The sequence below is a fragment of the Talpa europaea genome (genome assembly GCF_964194135.1).
Source record: "Talpa europaea genome assembly, chromosome: 12".
Taxonomy (NCBI): Eukaryota; Metazoa; Chordata; class Mammalia; order Eulipotyphla; family Talpidae; genus Talpa; species Talpa europaea.
Genome location: NC_140079.1, coordinates 93952431 through 93971688, shown reverse-complemented (window position 1 = coordinate 93971688; position 19258 = coordinate 93952431). Strand labels below are relative to the sequence as shown.

Sequence of the window (19258 nt, the reverse complement as noted above, 5' to 3'; positions counted from 1 at the left end):
AGAGATTAAAAAAAGAGGAGCCGGGGAGGATGGAAGAAGAGGGGGTGAGACGGTGAGACAGGTTTCAGAGACGGCACCTTTACCGCTCGGCTGGGCCCGGGGACCAAGTCAAGACTTTGGCTTTGTCAGTAGCACAGGCTGTGGAGAGGTGCGTTTATAACAAAACATTGTTATTTTTATTGTGCGATAATTTACCATTTTAAAGTGCACCCTTCAGTGAACGCCCTGAATGTGAGATATTCCTGGGTTGCATCCCATCCCCACCATTTAATTACAGAACGTTTTCATCACCCCAGAAGGAAACCCTATACTCATTGGCAGTCACCCCCCCACACACCCTCATCCCCCACCCCCAATCCACACTAATCCACTTCTTAGTTCGGTAGACCTGCCTGTTCTGGACATCTCATATAAATGGAATCATACTCGGTGTCCCCTTTGTGCCTGTCTTCTTTCAGTTATAATGTTCCCAAGGTTCATCCATGTTGTAGCGGGTTATTCCTTTTGATGGCTGGATACTATTCCTTTGTGTGGGTGTATTTATTGATAGTTTTTTTTTAAAAAAAGATTTATTTATTTATTTATGCATACAAGAGCTGGGGTGTAAGCCAGAGGTGCGGGGTGGAGAGTCGGGGGGATGAGAAGATGCACCAGAGACAGAGTGGGGAGCAGAACAGCAGATCTACTGAAATACACTGCTGAGGGGAGTAGTGGGTAAGGCAGGAGAGGTCTGCTGCGCCATGTGGGTCCACTCCCTGGCCGGCCAGGGAACAAACTCGTGCTGCAATGACTAGCTATTGCATGATAGCGCTGTGTTTTAACCCCTGCGCCACCAGGGAGGCCTGATAGAGAGTTTTGAGTGAAGCCTGTCTTTGGGTAAGAGGCCAGTGCCTCATCACGGCCTGGAAGTGGGGAGTGACTCTGAGATGTGGGGATCATGTGTCGGTGGCTCTTTGATTGCTTCACCTCTCCCTTGGCCCTGGAGCCTGGAAAATTTCTGGGCTTTGCCTAGGGGTCAGCTAGCTTGTAATGTCAGAGCCAGAACAGGAATGGGTTTCTGCTCCTGACCATGCTTGTGGGATCCGTTAATAGATTCTGCCTGGGGCAGTTGATTTTTCCCAAAGACAAGCTTTAATGGTCCTGGGATCCTGGGGCTAATGAGGGGCGTGGAGACTTGCCCATCTGCCAGGTCCAAGGTTTCCAGTTTGCTCCCGATAGTGTACCTATGACCAGCCTCCCTGGCAACACCTGGTGCTGCTCCGGCCCTTGTAGGGGGGGAGGTGGGGATCCACCTATTGATCTTTTACCTCCTGCTTAAGCCAGCAGTGCAGCCCTAGATCACATTACTGGGGGCCCTTCTGTTCTGGCCAGGGAGGTGTTAGACAACTGAACCCAAATTTTGGGAGCATGAGCAGGGTAATCCCACGAACCATCGAGGGCTGAAAGCAGGTCTGACTTCATGGTGAAGGGAGTGGCCGCCAAGACTTGTTTTCCTTTCCTTCCTTAAAAATAACTTCCTTTCCTCGGGCTACACAGCCAGAGACTCTGAGCTGGAAGTAGCTGACATTGATTTCACACCTCCACCCCCATTTCACAGATAAGGTGACAGAGGTCTGGGAAGAGGAGGTAACTGGTTCCGTCTGCTCGGGGTTATTCTGAACACTGAACACACAGCCATGTGTGAAACAAAACTCCTGTCTTCAAGGAGTTAGCACAGCCGTGCTGGGGATGGGCAGTGAGCCAGCCCAGGAAACGGGGGACGTGGCTACCTCTGTTGGGGGACAGGGACTAGCTACACCTTCTAGCGGGAGGTGGGTTCAGGCAAAAGAAACCTTAGGGGGAGAGGCTGGGGGATGGGCTCTTGCTTGGTGTTGTCAAGGAACTCCCGAGAATGCCAGTTGGTGGGAGAGGCCTGGCTTCGCAGCCCCCGGCCCTGCTTGCCTTCTGAAGGACACACCTGCTGGCGTACTGCACCTGGTGCCGCAGCCCTCCGTGTCCCACAGCCATGCTGGGGTGGGACGGCTCCTGCCACTGTGTTCAGCTCAGGGCCTCAGGTCAGCCCGCACCTTCTGCCTGCAGGTGGCCCTGTCCACGTTTGCTGTCTACGTGACCATCGACAAGAGCAACATCCTGGATGCCCAGAAAGCCTTTGTGTCCCTGGCCTTGTTCAATATCCTCCGCTTCCCCCTGAACATCCTCCCCATGGTCATCAGCAGCATCGTGCAGGTACCGCAAGGTGGGCGTCGTAGGGAGGGGCCTCTGGGAAGCGAGGCAAGGGGCATGGGGATCCTTGGGGTTCCCACTGGTCTCACTGTGCGGGGGATTCGGCCAGGTCCACTCTGCTGGCTTGCTGGCTTTCTTGGTCCTGCCCCCAAAGAAACAGATGTGTTTTCTTCTTGACACACAACTTGATTTTGAGCACAGACGGTCCCCTGACCTAGGATGTTTCGATTAAAGATTTTTCAACTTTTTGATGGTGTGAAATTGATATGCATTCAATAAAACTGCCCTTGGAATGTAAGTCTTTTCCTGGGCCAGAGATTTGAGGGGGGCTGGGCCAATCTCATGGGAGCTCCTGTCGGGCACTCAGTCGCCAGGATAAAGAACCCGAACTTGCAGTGTGTGGTAGTAGCACATTGCATCCAGCCCCCAGGACACCACACCCTCATGTCAAGTGGCCTAGCCCAGCGGTCAGTCACATAAGTGTTCTCAGCTGTAGGTTGTAAGCAGGCCAGGCTGAGCTGTGACACCCTGGAGGTTAGGTGGCTAAACGCATTTTCGACTCAGCATTATTTCCAACTCAGGATGCATCTATCAGGATGTAACCTTCCATGAAGAAGATCTGTATGTGAAACAGACGCCACAGGCTTTCCGTGCCCTGCAAGATTCTTTCTGAAATGTTTTCTCTTGTTCTCTCTGCTCTGATCTGTTCTCCCTGTCCTGTTCAGCCCTGTTTTTCCTCTGACCCCCAGAACACTTAGTGAATGCACATGGCTCCGTAAGGACAGGAGGCGCTGCACTGTCACACCGTCCCACTATTTGCATCTCTGACCACTTTCCTGCCAAGAGTCGTTTTCGCTCTTCTCCCTGGCACGGCAGGCATTTTTGTGGAAAACCCCTTTTCCAGACACATGCATGAATCGGCCTTCAGATTCGGTTCTACAGCTCCAGCTGAAGGCTCTACTGAAAAAAGAAAAAAAATGAACAAACAAAACTCCTGTAGTTTGAACACTTTCAAATGTGCACGGAGTAGAAAAGTGGACTCCTGGGCACCTGTCACCCACATACATCACACTTGCTTCAGCTCATCCTTTTTCTATCCTCCTTCTCTCCCTCCCTTTCTATCTGTGCCACGGGATTTTAAAGCAAATTCCAGACCCTTTGACACATCACACATACATACTTCAGCATGCATTTCTTGTTATATAATTATAACACCATCACACATAACACAACGAAAAATCATTGCTTAAAATAGTACCTAGTGCATAGTAAGAATTTCTGGATGATCAGAAATGTCTTTACAGTTGGACTGTTTGAATTCGGACCTTTGCTTTTTTTTGAGTTTGTTGTTTAGATATAGTTGGTATTTATAGTATAGTCAGTGGTTGAGATGAGCTCATATGGATGGATGGCCACGTGGTTACCATGGGACTGACAGCTCTGTGGCTTATCACTTCTTTCATGTGGTGAGACCATCTCTGCTTGGACTCTCAGCAGCGCTGGAGTTTACTGTGCCGTGTGTTGAGGTCACAGGCCACGTCCCACCTCCAGGACTCACTGAGCTCCTAGGAGCAGGTTGGGTGCATTGCCTTTGGCTGTTCTGTTTCTTAAGACCCTTTGCATCTGTGGGTCTTGAATACCACTGTGGGCTTTGAAAGGAGAACAAACTAGGAGCCAGAACTGGTTTTATGTTTCATTCCAGAGCATCCACTTGTCAGAAATGCAGAAGCTTCTGAAGCAAGAGAGCGTGCGGGCCCCTCCATGCCCAGGGGAAACCTCTGAACGTCTGCCTGTGTATTTTGCAGAAATGTTTTTAAAAATAATTATGTTGCTTTCTGTGTAGGCGAGTGTCTCCCTCAAGCGCCTCCGGATCTTTCTCTCCCACGAGGAGCTGGAGCCCGACAGCATCGAGCGACGGTCCATCAAAGACGGTGTGTGCACCCTCTTCTTCCCTGCCCTGTGGCCGCTGCCCACCCTGCCCTCCAGTCCCTGCTGCTCCTGGTGGGCGAGGCCCCAGGGAACAGGATCTCCTGTATGGGGCATGGAGGAAGGGAGGTCTGTCCTGCAGGGGACTTATCTTGCTTTGCCTAGGACAGACTTGCACTTTTGTTTTCTTGCTGAGTTGCAGCCACCTGGTGAGGCCTTGCCCTGAGGGTCAGTTTCCAGGGCCCCACCTCAAGTCTCTTCTTTCTGGGCAGCTGGACAGGGAAACAGGCGCTGGGGACGGGCCAACCTCCCATACTAATAGCTGAGTGTACTGGGGCAGGTCACGACATTGCTCTGAGCCTCAGTTTCCTATCTGGGTAATGGGGGTGACAGTGCCTTTCTTTGGCAGGGGAGTGTATAAATTTTGATTGTTGGGCACCCTCCCCCTCAGCTGGGTTCTTCCTCGTGGCTGGCTCTCTGGGCGTTTACTAATGAACACTAATGGCACCATTGCAGTGGCTACTTTCACATGTAAGCCACTCCTAGCCTGCACACTCTGGTCCAGGACCAACCCATCCATAGAGCCCTCCCATTGGACGACACCTCCACTTTACAGATGAGAGTATGCGTCTGACGTGGTGCTGCCTTGCTGAGACTCTGTGAGCACCTACTGTGTGCTAGCAGGGCAGGGGGTGCTCTGTGTTGCCTTATTTGCTCCACACCACAGCCCTATGGACCCTTGTCCCATGATTATCAACCCCATTTTACAGAGGGGGAATGTGAACAGAGCAGTCCAGTGACTTGCTTGTGGCTCTCCAGCTAGGATGTGGCAGCACCAGCATTTAAGCTCACACGGTTGCCTGCAGAGCCCAACAAATATGGTCGGAGGAAGGGCTGTGTGCAGCGGCCACGGTGTGAGCTGTGCCTGCACTGGTAGACCCCACCTGCAGCGGTGCATGGCTTCCGCGCAGTGCCTGCTATAGGTGATTGTGCTGGGGGAATGATGGGCCTCACCTTCAGCTCTGCCCTCTGGGGCCACACTTCTCAGCCTCGGGCTGCTAGTGCTGCTCAGGCCTTAGGCCTCCGCCTGCCCATGGAAGACTCCTGGGATTTTTGACTTTCTGCAATCATCTGCCAGATCATTTGTGCTGTGCAGGGCCGTCGATTACACTGTAGGATATGGAGCAGCATCCCCGGCCTCTACCCACTAGATGCCAATAGCCCCCCACCCCAGTTTTCACAACCCAGAATGTCTCCAGACAGTGCCCCATGTCCTTTTGGGGGCCACACAGCCTCCTGCTGATATCACCACTGTTTCTTGGATGCTGGATTCTTCTTTTAACATCCCTGGCCTGTGCTTGTTCAGTTTCTGCTGTCTTCAGGACCGATTCCTCCCTGCCCCTTCCCCCACCTAGGCCTTGATGTCGGAACGATGCCATCTAATCTAGGGTCAAGAGTTCTCTGCTGAAATTGGATGTGGCCACTGGAGGTTTGGAGGTCCTGAAGTTATTCAGAACTTACCTCAAGGGTCATGTTGGAAGGACCCCGGGCCTGCTGGTTCTGTCCAGGCCTCAGGCCCCGCCTGCCCATGGAGACTTCCAGGAATTTTGATGTTTATTCTTGCTCTCCAGGTGCCAGGTGGGGCCACCTTGGCAGCTCCGGGGGTCAAGTCTTAAGAGTCTAGCTCCTCTGATTCAAGTGGCTTTCCTGCCTCCCTGTCTCTCTGTTATGGGAGTAGGGAGGTTAAATCAGATTAACCAGTAACTTCCTCTGGACTCAGGTTTTTTTTTGTGATGGGGGGTGGATTTACCTCGTCATTTGACAAGTTAAAAACACCCTCTTATCTCTAGGTGGTTTTAAAGTAGCTCATAGTCTAGAATCAAATATTGCTTTGTTAAGTGATGGGCATGAAGGAAAACAAAGAGGGAAAGTAAATGATGACAGAGGTGTAGAGACTTTGGAACCAGGAGCTGGCCAGATAAAGCAGCCTTTGTCTTAAACACGCTCCCCTCCCCCACGTGGTGATACGCCACTTCCTGGTCCATAGTGAGCTTTTTCTGTTTATTCCGACTTGTGTTTTAGAAGGAATGACCTGTTCTGAAGGATGGGAGGGAGGGACAGGTGGGTGCGGGGAGAGAGAGAATATGAAAGAGCAGAGAAGCGTTTGTGCCTCCCTAGGATCCAGGCAGATTCCCTCCCTTTCTTCTCTAACTGTTACGGTACAGGGAGAGGGGCAGCCCAGACCCTGCAAACCTGCCTGCTCTAAATGGGTTCTGCCATCCGCCGCATCAGCACAAAACATATGAGACTTTAATGGTCAGGAACTTTAATACAATTAGGAAACAATACAGGAAAGGCAAAGAATCTAGTTTCTAAATCAAGTACCCAAAGTTACCCGTCCCCTCGTGGGTAAAAGTCCACCCAAGCAGGATTGGCCCAGAGCAAGGCCCCAAAGCCTGTCACAAGTCTAAAGCATCTTCCAGTGGGGACCCACAGAAAAAGATCAGAAACAACCAGACAAGTCTGGAAGGAAAAGAGCAAAATCAAGATAAAAACTGCCATTGTCACCTCCCCACGGGTCTCACCCACATCTGTGTCACCCAGTCCACGACCAAAAGGCAAGCACAGTTTCTTCACGTGTCTCTCGGCTCCATGCACCTCCTCCAGGTCTCCTTCTGGCTCTGCATCCTGCTTCCTTCCTTCCTCAGTCTCCTCTGCAGCTTCTTCTCTCCCTGCTCAGCTCCACCCTCCCTTGGGTGGGGCAGGGAACCTGGAACCTCCCACTTTCCTGGGGACCACCCTGTTACACAACTGTGGGCTTTTTTTGTTCTCTAGACAAATGACTGGACCCAGTTTTGGTTGTCACAGAGAGGGCGTCTGGTGAGTTGAGGCCAGGGAGGCTGCTCAACACCTTGCTCCCCATAAAGCAGCCACCTGTGGCAAAGGAACATCCAGCCCAAGCTGTGTGCTATGGAAAGACCGTTTAGCCCCAAAAGCTGCCCAGATTGAGAAACCCTGCTCTCCCAGGGGAGCGTTCTGTCAGCTCCCCATGCCCCAAGAAACATCCCATTTTGAGCCTAAAGGAAGGGCTACGGGTAGGTGGGGTGGGGTGCAGGGACCAGCCCCCCTGATGGAGGGACCATCTGCATGAAGGTGCTGCTTGCTCCTCCTTGACCTCCCCGCAGAGCTCCCTGCACGTCCCCCGATGGGGCAAGGGAAGCCCCGGAGCCTTGAGCAGCCCCCACGTGAGCTGGGTGTTCAGATGGTGCAACCTCCGGTCTCTCAAGGCAGAGTCTGTTGCAGTTGGTTGTTTCCTTCTGCTTTCTGGGTCTGAGGCTGCTCACTGGGGTTCTTGACAAAGTGTGACTGATACAAACAGATAAGGGCGTCAGCCTCAGGGTGGAACTACTTGGTTAGTTAAAAAAAAGAGAAGTCAAAACATCCTGCTCAGGCTCAGCCCCACGGGCAATGTCACTGACTCCTGACGTGTTTCCCTGCGTTTTCCAGGTGGGGTCACGAACAGTATCGTGGTGAAGAACGCCACCTTCACCTGGGCCAGGAGCGAGCCTCCCACGCTGAATGGGTGAGCTGGAGGGGGGTGGGGAGCCGGGCATGCTGGCCACTCGGGGCTCCAGTTCCGGCTACACTCCAGCTTTCTGACCTCAGTAGTCTCTGTGTCTGTCAGAGCCTCAGTTTATACCCCCGGAAACAGGCCCAGTCACACCTGCTTGGGCTGCCGCGAGGGGCTGATGAGAGGGTTCCTGGACAGAGGGTTCCCTCTGACTGTAGGTGACCGAAACCTGAGGCCAAAAGGGAGGCTTTGGCACACATCGCTGAGAGGTGGCAGGTACGGGGTGATCCAGGGGCCCAGATCCCTCAGGCCCCCTCTCCATCTTGTCTCCTGCTTTCTCATCGCGTGGCCTCCCCCTCACAAAGGCAGGAGGTCCCTGCAGCTCCGGTGTACTTCCTACCTCACCAGCTGACCTGCCTGCCTCTTGTTGGCCCAGTTTGGGTCACGTGCCTGGAGAGACGGAGCGCGTTGATTGGCCAGGTTGGGTCTCGGGCTGCCAGTGGAGACAGACAGGCACGGGGCAGCTGAAAGGAGCTGCTGGGGTTTGCTGTCAGGGTGGGATTGGGGTGCTGTGCTCCCCAAGGTCCCTGGCTGCCATGCTTTCTCACACCTCCCCGCCTGCACCCCGACGCCCCCCAGTCCTTATCTTTGCACAGCACACGGTGTTGTCCAGGGAATCGGCCTTGTTCTCAGGCAGCTTGTCAGGGGCCTCTTACTTATTTCTGATGGGGGTGCCCTGCTCAGTGGCTCCTGCAGGCTTCCTTCAGGAGTCCCCAACCCAGTCCCCCATTTTTAGGGGCAGGACTTGTCCCTCCTCCTCCCCTGAACAATTATTTCCTTACTAGACAGTCCAGTTACTGCTGTGTTTTACCTGTGGAGGTGGGGGGGTGGGCGCCCTCCAGGGAAGTATTTATGTGACAGCTCCTAGAAAGTTCAGTGGGAGTGCACCTTGCGGAAGCTCCTCTGTAAGTCTAACTTTACTCCTGCCTGCTCCCGTTCTAGCTTTTCTCTTTCATCCTGCTCCACAGCTAAATAATCTGTTATCTCTGTCCCCACCCCTCCCTCTGTCCGTCCCGTCCCTGCCGTGGACGCCTGGAACCTTTCCCCTTTCAATTAAACCTTTCCCCTCCTCAGCCTATAAAAATGCTCCAGCCTCTGCTGGATGAAGCTCTGCTGTTCTGCGCAGGGTCAGGAGAGTAACCACTGTGGCCTGCAGTAGGCCCACGCCAGGCGGTCAGTGGCAGCGAGGCCCCCGGCATTGCCACCGCCATGGGAATGAGACAGCAGCACGCCGGGCACTGGGAAGCACAGCCCGCGCATCGGCCCAGACCCTGGCCAAGGGGGCAGGAGGCGTCCCCATCCCACCACCCCCCCACCCCCCACCCCCCGTCTTCAGACAGCCAGCCCGCTGGCAGAACATGTCACCCTGCTCGGCCTGCAGTCATGTGTTAGGGTGACTCTAGCAGAGGCATGCTTCTGAGAGTCAGGTTCATCCTTCAAACAAACCTTCTGGCCTCCAGCTGGCAGGCAGGGGCGTCTGAGTGCCACGTCCTCAGGGGTCTTCCCTGCCTTGTCACGTAGTGTGGATACCACCTCGAACCTGTCCTTTCATGCCCTTGGGCCTTCCCTTTAGCTCTGCTCAGTTTCTGTGACTGGGGTGCTCGCTCATCCTTCAGAGTCCATTTTGGGGTGTCTTCTCAGGTGCCTCCATGTGGCCTCGGCTCCTCCTCATCATGCCTCTCCCAGGCCTCCCCTGCAGCTTGTTTTCTAAGATGCTTTTGCGTCCCCACCCCGTCCGTGTCCCCCGGGTGGAGACCTTCTGAGACCGTCCCCTGAGCCAAGCCCGCGGTGGAGAGGCCAGGAGGAAGTCCTGACCCCATGCATGGCGGCCTGGCTGCCTCTTTGGGCAAGGACAGGGCTGAGCCCCAGTGTGTGTCCTGTCGTTTCAGCATCACCTTCTCCGTTCCGGAAGGTTCCTTGGTGGCTGTGGTGGGCCAGGTGGGCTGTGGCAAGTCATCCCTGCTCTCCGCACTCTTGGCTGAGATGGACAAGGTGGAGGGACACGTGGCTGTCAAGGTACAACCCGAGGGTGGGGACTGTGGGGGAGCTGGTGGCCTGGGCAAGTGCGGTGCTGTTTTCTTCAGTGTTGGGCTCTGTGAGTGAAGCCAGAGCAGGGAGCTGTCCTCTCCTGTCTCTTTTGCCCTCATTCTTTCTATTGCATCCTCTTAGGAGGCAGAATCTGTGCCATTTGTTTCCTCCTACTTCCCGGCACTTAGAATAGTGGCCGCAATCAAAGGCACCCAGTGGCTCGTTAGTAGGCACCCACACTCCCTGGTGCACTCTCTTGCCCTCATCGCTGCCCCTGGAGTGTGTCCCCGCATCTCTATCACAGTCTTTCTGGCTCACTCTCCCTCTGTGTGGCTCTCTCTGTGTATCTCCTTGTACGAATGCAACGAAACTTAAGGTTTATGTCCCAGGGATGTTTCCCTAGAAAGTTCTTTTTAAAAGAACTGTTTAAATTCTGAGTGTTCTTTGAATCCTTAACATAGGGCTAAAAGGAGACTACGGTTTTATAGCTTTGAAATCCGCAGAGTCCTTTAGTTTGGAGTCAGCCTCGAAAGAGAGTTTAAGAGGACACGTCAGGGGACATGTGGGTCCCGTGGGAAGGCCTTTCCCTGCAGTTTTGTGACTCTGGCCTTTCTGGAGCATGGTCTGCAGCCAACCCATCTTAGTGGATGCTTTGCAAATAAGAAGCCTTGTGTTCCTAAGAGATTATTTCAGGCTTTTAGGAGTCCTACAAGGAGGAAAAACCTGTTTAACTCTGATTAACCTGGCTTGGCCCAGATTTTGGCCTGCACCTCTTCGTGGCCTAGGCAGCAATTTTTACATCCCCACTGTGGCAGGCTCTTGGAGTCTGCTAGGTTATGTTGTTCATATTTTAGAACCAAATACTTCTTGGCTGATTGTAGGATCCTTCTATAGCATGCATTAATAGAATGTGTACATTACACTGGGATCCAAAAGAAGGTCATTTAACCATTTTAAGTAGTATCTGTTGTTCCGGGCTTCCCTGGTGGCCTAGGGGTTAAGTCTCAGCGCTATCCCTGCTGCAGCCTGGGTTTGATCCCCGGCCAGGGAGCTGACCCACATATGGTACAACAGACCTCTCCTATCTCACCTGCTGCTCCCCTCAGCAGTGTATGTCAGTACATTTGCCTGTTCTGCTCCCCACTCTGTCTCTGGTGAATCCTCTCATCCCTTCCCCCACACCTCTGGCCTACACCCCAGTTCTTCTACATAAAAATAAATAAAATGAAAAAAAAAAGTCTGTTGTTCCTTTCAAGTGCGTGTTACACAGTGAGATTAGCGGGCAGTGTGAGCTGGGTTAATGGAAGGACGTTCCCAACTACATTGGCATCCACACTACATTCTGTCACATTAACCCTGATTTCCACATCCCAGCACGGTGGATATTTTGGGCTGGATGACTCTGTGGTCCTGTGCATAGCGGGATGTTCAGCCGCATCCCTGACCCCCATCCACTAGCTGCCACCAGACGCCCCCCCACTTCTGACAACCAAATGTGTCCCTAAACATTGTCAGATGCCCCCTCGAAGGCAAAATCACCCTCTAATGAGACCCACTTTTTGAAAGTAGAAAGCTTTTAAATATAAAATGATGGATCTAGAAGCTGAGGATAGGCTTGACGAGATTTTTCATTTCCTTGTGAGTGGTTGTTTTGCCCTGATGAGAAAATATTTTTCTCCTGATGCTTTAGTGGGTCAGACTCATGCTCACCATGTCTGACCTGCCTGAGGCTTGTGATGCTGGGGCCTCTTATATGTGACCACATTAGAGTCAACAGTTTAGATATTTATCTGAGACTGAAAATAGAGAGTCAGGAGACTTGGATTCCATCTCCAACCTTGTCCCTCTCGAATTCTCTTCTTTAAGAACCTTTGGTGGCTCCTGACCCTTCAGGAAGGCCCATGCTCCTCACCAGGAACCACTCACTTTGTGTGAGCTACCCTCCTGCCCCTTCCTGTCTGTCTCGCTGTCATGTGATGTTCTGCTCACACCCGCCTTCCTGTTTCTGGACTGGGCCAAGCTCCTCTTACCTCCAGACCTTTGCACATGCTCTTCCCTCTGAGTCATTGCTTTTCCCTTTCTCTTTGTCAAACCAACTTATCCTTAACTGTTTGTTTATTTACTTTTTTTAAAAATCTCAGTGTTTTATTACCAAAGTACAGAAAACACCCTCCCCCCCCAATCTGATTATTTCTCATGCCATTCTTGATAACTTAGGTACATGGAAATAAAGGCACAACTTTTGAAATAGGCAATTTTGATGTAGAAATCCTTGCTTAAGTCAACCTAATCAAGGAACTGTCTTCAAGGAGTCCTTCCCTGATGTCCCACATGAGCTCTGTTTTCAAAAGGCTTTAAAAAACTATCATGTATATGAGAATCTTAGCATTGTCTACAAAGGCAGTCAAATCAATTTTCATCATGTCAGGGACTTCCCACTCTTGGGAAGAAAAAATTAAATTCACTCTTGCAGACATCCAATGAACAGTCACGAATTTGTAACTATAATATAATCTACAACTCCTCTCCCGATAATCTCATTGATGAAGATTTCAACTCTTGAGTTCCCGATGTTGGAGTCAGTGTCTGACCTACTGTGGATGGGTTCTGATCCCAGCTCTGGCACCCCTAGGCCTTCCTGTAGAAACAACAGGTGTGATGAATGTCTTATGAATTAAGGCTCCTCCAGTTGTGGGTGCGGCTGTGGTCCCGTTAGCCCACACCCGTCTGTCTGACTTTCCTCCTCCATTTGCCACCTAGGGCTCCGTGGCCTATGTCCCCCAGCAGGCCTGGATTCAGAATAATTCTCTCCGAGAAAACATCATCTTTGGACGCCCACCAAAGGAACAGTATTATAAGGATGTGATAGAAGCCTGTGCCCTCCTCCCAGACCTGGAAATTCTGCCCAGTGGGGACCAGACGGAGATTGGCGAGAAGGTCAGTACAGCTTCTCAGTGGCCCCTGTATCCATCAGCTATTGCTGGGTAACAAGCAAGGGCATAACTGCAGTAGCCAGGACGTCAAGCTCTCCTCCTGTCTCTGAATGTGTGAGTTAACTGTGATTGTTTGACAAGGGCTGGGCTCAGCGGGGTGTTCTGCTTGTCAAACGGGAGTGTTTACTGTGTGCCAGGCACTATGCCAAACATTCTGTAAATATTTCATCCTCACAGCAAGCCCATTGGTGGGATTTTACTGTTATCCCCATTTAATGGTTGAGGCCCAGAAAGGCTAAGTGACTTGTGTGAGGCCACACAGCCAAGAGCTGTGGGATGTTGCTCCTGTGTCCTTGTTCTTAACTGGTTACAACTTGTCTCTTGGGGGTGTCTCCAAATCTCACTGTCCACCCCCCCATGTCTGCCCTCCCCACTGGCGTTCTGGCCAGCTCCTCAGCGACCCCAAGCTCCTCGCCACCTTCAGGCCTTTGCACATGCTTTCCCCTCTGCCTGGCAGCTGTTCTGGTGCCCTGGTGGTTATCTGGTGTACACTCAGGGAGTCCAGACATCCCACGGCAGCCCAAAGTGCTTCCCGCCTGTTTCATGTTACAAGCCAGTGACTGCAGTAGCTCTCTTAGTTGGTGAATGATTGTTTTCATTTGAGGGAAATCTGTAGCTTCTTGGAAAGAAAAACAAATTATTAGCAGGGTTCTTTGAGTTTGTAAGTAACAAAGAGCCTCAGCCAACACAAGCAAAACCTCAGACTGTCTAAGAATACAGATGGATCTTGGGGAATACTAGGGACAGATGAGGAGTCCTCAGCCAGGGCAGGGCAGGCAGCCTGCTCCCTCCTCTGTCCTCTGTCTTTCCTTTTCTGCACAACCGGTTTTGTCCTTTTTTGACTTTTTAAAAAAAAAAGTCTGTTCCTACCACTCAGAGATTCCTAACTCTTCCGTGTAGGTTCCAATACTAAAATCTGGAGGGAGAAACTGTACCCTTTAGCTTGGGTCTGGGGTCTGCCCCTGGGCTAATAGGTGGTGGCCAGAGGGACCATGAAAGGAACGATGCTGCCGGGACCCCACCCCGGCACATGGGGAGGGGGGTCATCTCTCTGGAGAGGGGCTGGGTGGTTAATCCAGTGGGCTTGATTCCCCTGCGTGACGTGGAAATGACACTGGGTTATGTGTCTTGGGAGGGCTGTCCTGCCCAGTTGCAAATTAGAAAACGGTGCCCATCATGCTGGTGAGCCACGCAGGGCCTGGATTTCAGTGCCTGCAGGATGGAACCTTCTTTGTATGTGGCTTCACCTATGAGTGATAGAGCCATGTAATCTGGCAAAAAGTGTTAGCTGTGAACTGTAATCCAGAGCAGTGACAATTATAATGTCATTACCACATCGCAGGCGCCTTCCCTGTGGCACCGGCATTTGACGGCACCAGCCCTGCTGTGCTGAAGGCCCACTGTGTGCCAGGCGCTCTGCTCAGCAGATCCCAGGAGGCTTAGTTTTCTCCTTCGCCTTTTTCACTGTTGAGGCTAAATCAGTGCCAGGAGTTGAACCCGCATTCCTGCAGGTGCAACTTTTATCCTTTGCTGCCTGTTCAAATGGGAGGGTTGGTGCAGCGCGGCAGCGGAGTCAGCCTGGGTCTGCTGCTGCATCCTGGCAGGTCATCCTTTCTGCGTGCCAGTCTTGGGTCTCCCCAGGAATCCCACCCTGTGCCTCTCTCCCTAGGGTGTGAACCTGTCTGGGGGCCAGAAGCAGCGCGTGAGCCTGGCCCGGGCCGTGTACTGTAACTCTGACGTCTACCTCTTCGACGACCCCCTCTCAGCGGTGGATGCCCACGTGGGGAAGCACATCTTTGAAAACGTGATTGGGCCCAAGGGGATGCTGAAGAGCAAGGTAGCTGCCGGAGCAGCCAGCTGGCATCGGGCTGTCTCTCTCTTTAACTTGGAATGTGGCCCCCTTGGGGATCTTTCCCTTCTAAGGCTTTTTAAAAAGCTGGACCGATGGACACATTTCTAATCCTGCAGTCACTGCCCCCACTTGACCAAAGGTGACCTCGCCCTGACTGACTGGCAGGGGAGGCTGCAAGGGGGAAATCCCACCCCGGGCCCCTGGGGGCATGGGCCCCTCAACCCCCTTCCCTGCGGAGGTGGCTGTGGGCCAAGGGAAGGCGGTTTAGAGCAGAAAACTGCCCCAACACTTGACATAAGAGTTTCCTGTTCTTGTTACTTTTCTGTTTGTTTTTTCAGGGGAATCTCAGGCAGGGTGAGGGGATGTCCTGAGTATTGTTTTCTGATTTCATGAAACAACACACGGTCACAGGTGATTCAGAAAAACACGGGAAACACATCAATTATGTATAAATCTGTTGCTTAGAGATTTTTGTTTCCTTTAAGACTTTTTGCTGTGTAAGCAGCACCTAACCTCTGGTGAGCTTCCCCACAGACACCACAAAAATTTGCTGTGGGCATAATTTTTAAAATTTTCAAAACATTTTTTAAGTTGTCAGAGTAATACAGGCCCGTAGTAACACGATCAGAGGGTTAGGACAAAAAAACCCAAAACAACAAATAATTGCCCCCCCCACCCCACCTCACCCTGCACCCCAGGCCTTCTCTGAAGAGCAGGGCCAGTGCACCTGATCCACCTGGTTGGCTGTGCCTGCCTTGTGTGACCCTGAGCCCAGGGTGGTTTCAGTACTTCCTTTTTTAAAGATTTGTTTTTACTTGTGCATATAGGAACTGGGTGCAGGCCAGACGTGTGGGGTCAGAGGGGTGAGAGGATTCACCAGAGACAGAGTGGGGAGCAGAACAGGCAGATAGACCAAAGTACACTGCTGAGGGGAGCAGCGGGGAGACATGAGAGGTCTGCTGCGCCATGTGGGTACAGGCCATAGTGGCTGGCGATAGCTTGACAGCGCTGAGACTTAACCCCTGCGCCACCAGGGAGGCCCAGTTTCAGTACTTTCAAGTGGTTGGAAAAACTCCAAAGAAATGGCCCTGTGACCTGTGGAGTCACCATCCCACTGAAATCCCAGCCAGTGGCACTTTGCTGGGACACAGCCAGGCCTGGCATCTCCCGTGTGGCTGCACTCACGCCACAACGGCGCTGCTGAGCTGGAGGGTCTAGGGTTCCTGAAGCTGAAAATATTTAGCATCGGCCCCTAGAGGAAAATCTTGACAAAGGCACACAGAGCCTCATGCTCATCCTCCTGGACTTTTAATACTGATAAAGCCAACACGCACTGCAGACTTCCAGGGGGCACCTTTACTTACAGAAAAAAAAAACAAAAACAAAACAACAACCCAAAAACAAGCCCTGGTACCCATTGTTTGGCAGCGGGGATGGGGACTCTTACTCATCCCCACCCCGCCTGTTACCCTCTCCCTTGTCCTATAGATTTTTGTCCTCTGGTCACTCCTATTAAAGTCGCCCCTCCTCCCCACTCCCTTCCCGCCCAAGACCCTTCCAGCACATGCTGGCTTTACTGGCACTCACCCCTGTGCTCCAGGGCACAGATCTTTGTGGGCTCCCCAGCGGGGGACAAACGCCTCTGGGGCTGGGGTGTTCCGGGTTCTCATTGCGGGTGTGTTGCCTGGATGTGGCCCCTCAGCTGGCGCCTGCACTGCCCTCGCCCTGCCACCTGACCTCCCTGCTTGCCTGCAGACGCGGCTCCTGGTGACACACGGCATCAGCTACCTGCCACAAGTGGATGTCATCATCGTCATGAGCGGTGGCAAGATCTCCGAGATGGGCTCCTACCAGGAGCTGCTGGAGCGGGACGGGGCCTTCGCCGAGTTCCTGCGCACCTACGCCAACACTGAGCAGGAGCAGGATGAGCAAGATGAAGGTAGGTCCTCAGGGCCCTGGTGGGCTGCGCGTCTCCTCGAGGTGCCCACCTCGGGTTGCCCACCGGCCTCCCCGGGAAGGCGGTTCATAGCCTCCTGGGAACTATCTGGGAGTACTGGCTTAACCCCTTCAGGGCTGAATCGAGACGGTCCCCTTGCCTATGGCCAGGTCGGCAGGTCTCAGCTCAAGTCTCACTCCTCTCTGGTGATGTGGCTTTGGACCTCTTAAGCATCAGGGTCCCCCAGCCAGATACGGGGACCGTGATGATTATAGTCATCCTGGCTCTTAAGTGGACATGAGGAGCCAGTGACAGATGTGGTCACCGTGAGGCGGTGACAACCCAGAACAATGTGGGGGTCCTGAGGCGAGGTGCAGCAAGGGCTGAGCAACAGGTCAGGGTTGGCAGGATCTGGGTTTGAATCCCAGCTGCTGCTCTCACCAGCACCCGGACCCCAGGTCCCTGCTGCACACCCCTTGGAGCCTCAGTTTCCTCACTGATAAAGCAGCACAGTAACAGAACCAGCCTCCTGGCTCTTGGCGTAGATTCCATGTGCTGAATTATCTGGAGTGCAGCTCAGTGCTAGGTGGCAGCTGCTGTGACTGCCCTGGGAGGAGTGTCCTGCGCCTGCTCTGTGCACCTGGCACCTGTCTGCTTCCCAGCAGCCCTGCTGCACCTGTCCTCCCCACAGGGCTCTGAGGGCCCAGACAATCTTGGAGTTCCCCTTTGAAATCTGGGCAGCGACCTCACCCAGTGCTTGAAGCCATCATGGTGGGACTTCTAAGAATTCTGTCTTCTCTTATCAATGGTTTAAAATCCAGGGAATTGATTGAGAAGCTTCTCAGACAGGCCTGTATTGCATGGTCAGATTGGCATCTCGAAGATTCTGCCGGTCTCCCTTCCAGGGGGTCTGCAGGGCCCGGGGAGTGTGGGCGGAGTGTCTGGAGATGTGTCTGCTCTGGACCCGCCATGTAAACGGAGTGCGAGCGTACGCGGCCTCTTGTGACTGGCTTCTTTCACTCGGCGGGACTTTGTCCAGTTCATTAGGGGTGGGGGGGGGTGGCATGTGTCAGCGCTTCATTTCTCTCCACAATCCGTTGTGTGGTCACGCCATGTTCTGTTTATCCAGCCGTGGGCCGATGAGCATCTGAGTTGTTTCCACTTCTTGGCTTTTTGAACTGTGCTGCTGGGAACACTGGTGGTTGTCCAAGAAAAGTATTTTCTTTTGCCAGTGTGAAATGGCCCACAGGCCCTTCAGCCTCAAAGCTCCCTGACTGCAACTTCTACACGTTCATGCTCTTGGCATTGCAAAGTTCTGCCTTAAGTCTAGCCAGCCGCCCTCCTGCTGCAGTCTCTTTCCATGGTCACTTGAGTCCAGCCAAGGTCACGTGATGGGTCCCAGTGTCTTCGATCCTTGTGCATCACCTACCCTCTTGATTGGCTATCTTTGGATAAAATTAACCCTCTCAGCTTTCTGAATGGGTGTTACTGAATCTTTCTCCCAGAACGAGGCCTCTCTTGCTCTCTCCCCTGTCAGGCCAGGTGAGCAGGGATCGGCCATAAACTCTGTTGGCCACAGCTGGGGTTTTACCTTTCCCTTCCTCCTCACCGGCACAACCAAAGCAGCTTATGCAGAACATGGGATGCTATACATTTCGTGTGTGTGTGTGTGTGTGTGTGTGTGTGTGTGTGTAGTGGTGGTGACGAAAGTACCATCTACCACCCTGGAACCATGGTGGGCATTTCCCCAATTCAGCTATCTAGCCTCTGCCCAGCAGGACACAGAAATCCTCAGCCTGGGAGTCTCCGGTCAAACCCTCTCTTTCTTCCTCTCCGGTGGGGCCCCTCGGGTAAGGCCTGGCATCAGGCTCTTGTCTTGTGCAGGTCTAGCGACTAAAAGTGCCGGTGACTTGGAGTTTGTTGTAACCACGTGTTGGGCCCCTCCCTAAGGGCAAATTCTGTCCTTGACGGAGGAATGTGGTCCTTTTTGGCAGGACAGGGAGAGTGAATGATGTGGGGAGGGGCATCTTTCTCTGAAGGATGGGAAAGGAGAGATATAATAAGAACTGAGCTTGAAGTGGGGGTCACTGGCCCCTCGTGCGGGATGTTCACTCTAAGATTTCTAGGAATAGGAAGCAATTTTTTTTTGGTGGCAAGGAACTTTACAAATTGACTCGTTAAGCTTCGTATCTAGAAGGCGGAGATCATTTTTATTGACTCTGGTTACATTTTGTAGGACTAAACCCTAGATCAGCATTTCCATCAGGGAGTCTTCGTGCCCCGGGGTCGTTCGGCCACATCTGGAGACAGTAGTTGTGGGTGTCACAGCGGGGGCGGGGGAGGATGAGAGATGCTATTTCATGCCCTGCAGTACACAGGATGCCCCTCTGCCCGCCAAGAGCAGAGAAATGTCAGCTCACAAGGTCAGCAGGGCCCAGGGTGAGAACCCCGTGTATTTGGGCTCTTCTCTGCCAGGTTGTCCCCTGGTCACCTGGGGGGCAAGACCCAGTTCCTACAACACGGCTGCTTTTCGGAACCTCGCTCGAGCCGTCCTGTGCGTGTGCATGCGTGTGCGTGTGCGTGTGTGAACCTTGTAACTATTTTTTTCCCTTTTTTCAGTGTGTTGCCCATTTTCCCTTACTAATTGTTAAATCACCACGAGCTCCTTG

The 19258-nt window shown here is 52.8% G+C and overlaps 1 protein-coding gene across 4 annotated transcripts in view; it reads left to right on the top strand.

Moving 5' to 3' along the window:
• Window positions 1-19258, top strand: part of ABCC1 (ATP binding cassette subfamily C member 1 (ABCC1 blood group)) — a gene marked incomplete at both ends in the record, with an annotated part of 103022 nt that overhangs the window by 62798 nt on the left and 20966 nt on the right. For 3 of the 4 annotated variants that reach the window (XM_084248918.1, XM_084248917.1, XM_084248916.1), the window contains 7 exons: window positions 2080-2226; window positions 4067-4154; window positions 7657-7732; window positions 9670-9796; window positions 12569-12745; window positions 14471-14638; window positions 16409-16592. In XM_084248918.1, the coding sequence (XP_084105044.1) occupies window positions 2080-2226; window positions 4067-4154; window positions 7657-7732; window positions 9670-9796; window positions 12569-12745; window positions 14471-14638; window positions 16409-16592 (967 nt within the window). The remainder of the gene's footprint in view (window positions 1-2079; window positions 2227-4066; window positions 4155-7656; window positions 7733-9669; window positions 9797-12568; window positions 12746-14470; window positions 14639-16408; window positions 16593-19258) is intronic. The other variant, XM_084248919.1, reaches the window with a different exon arrangement.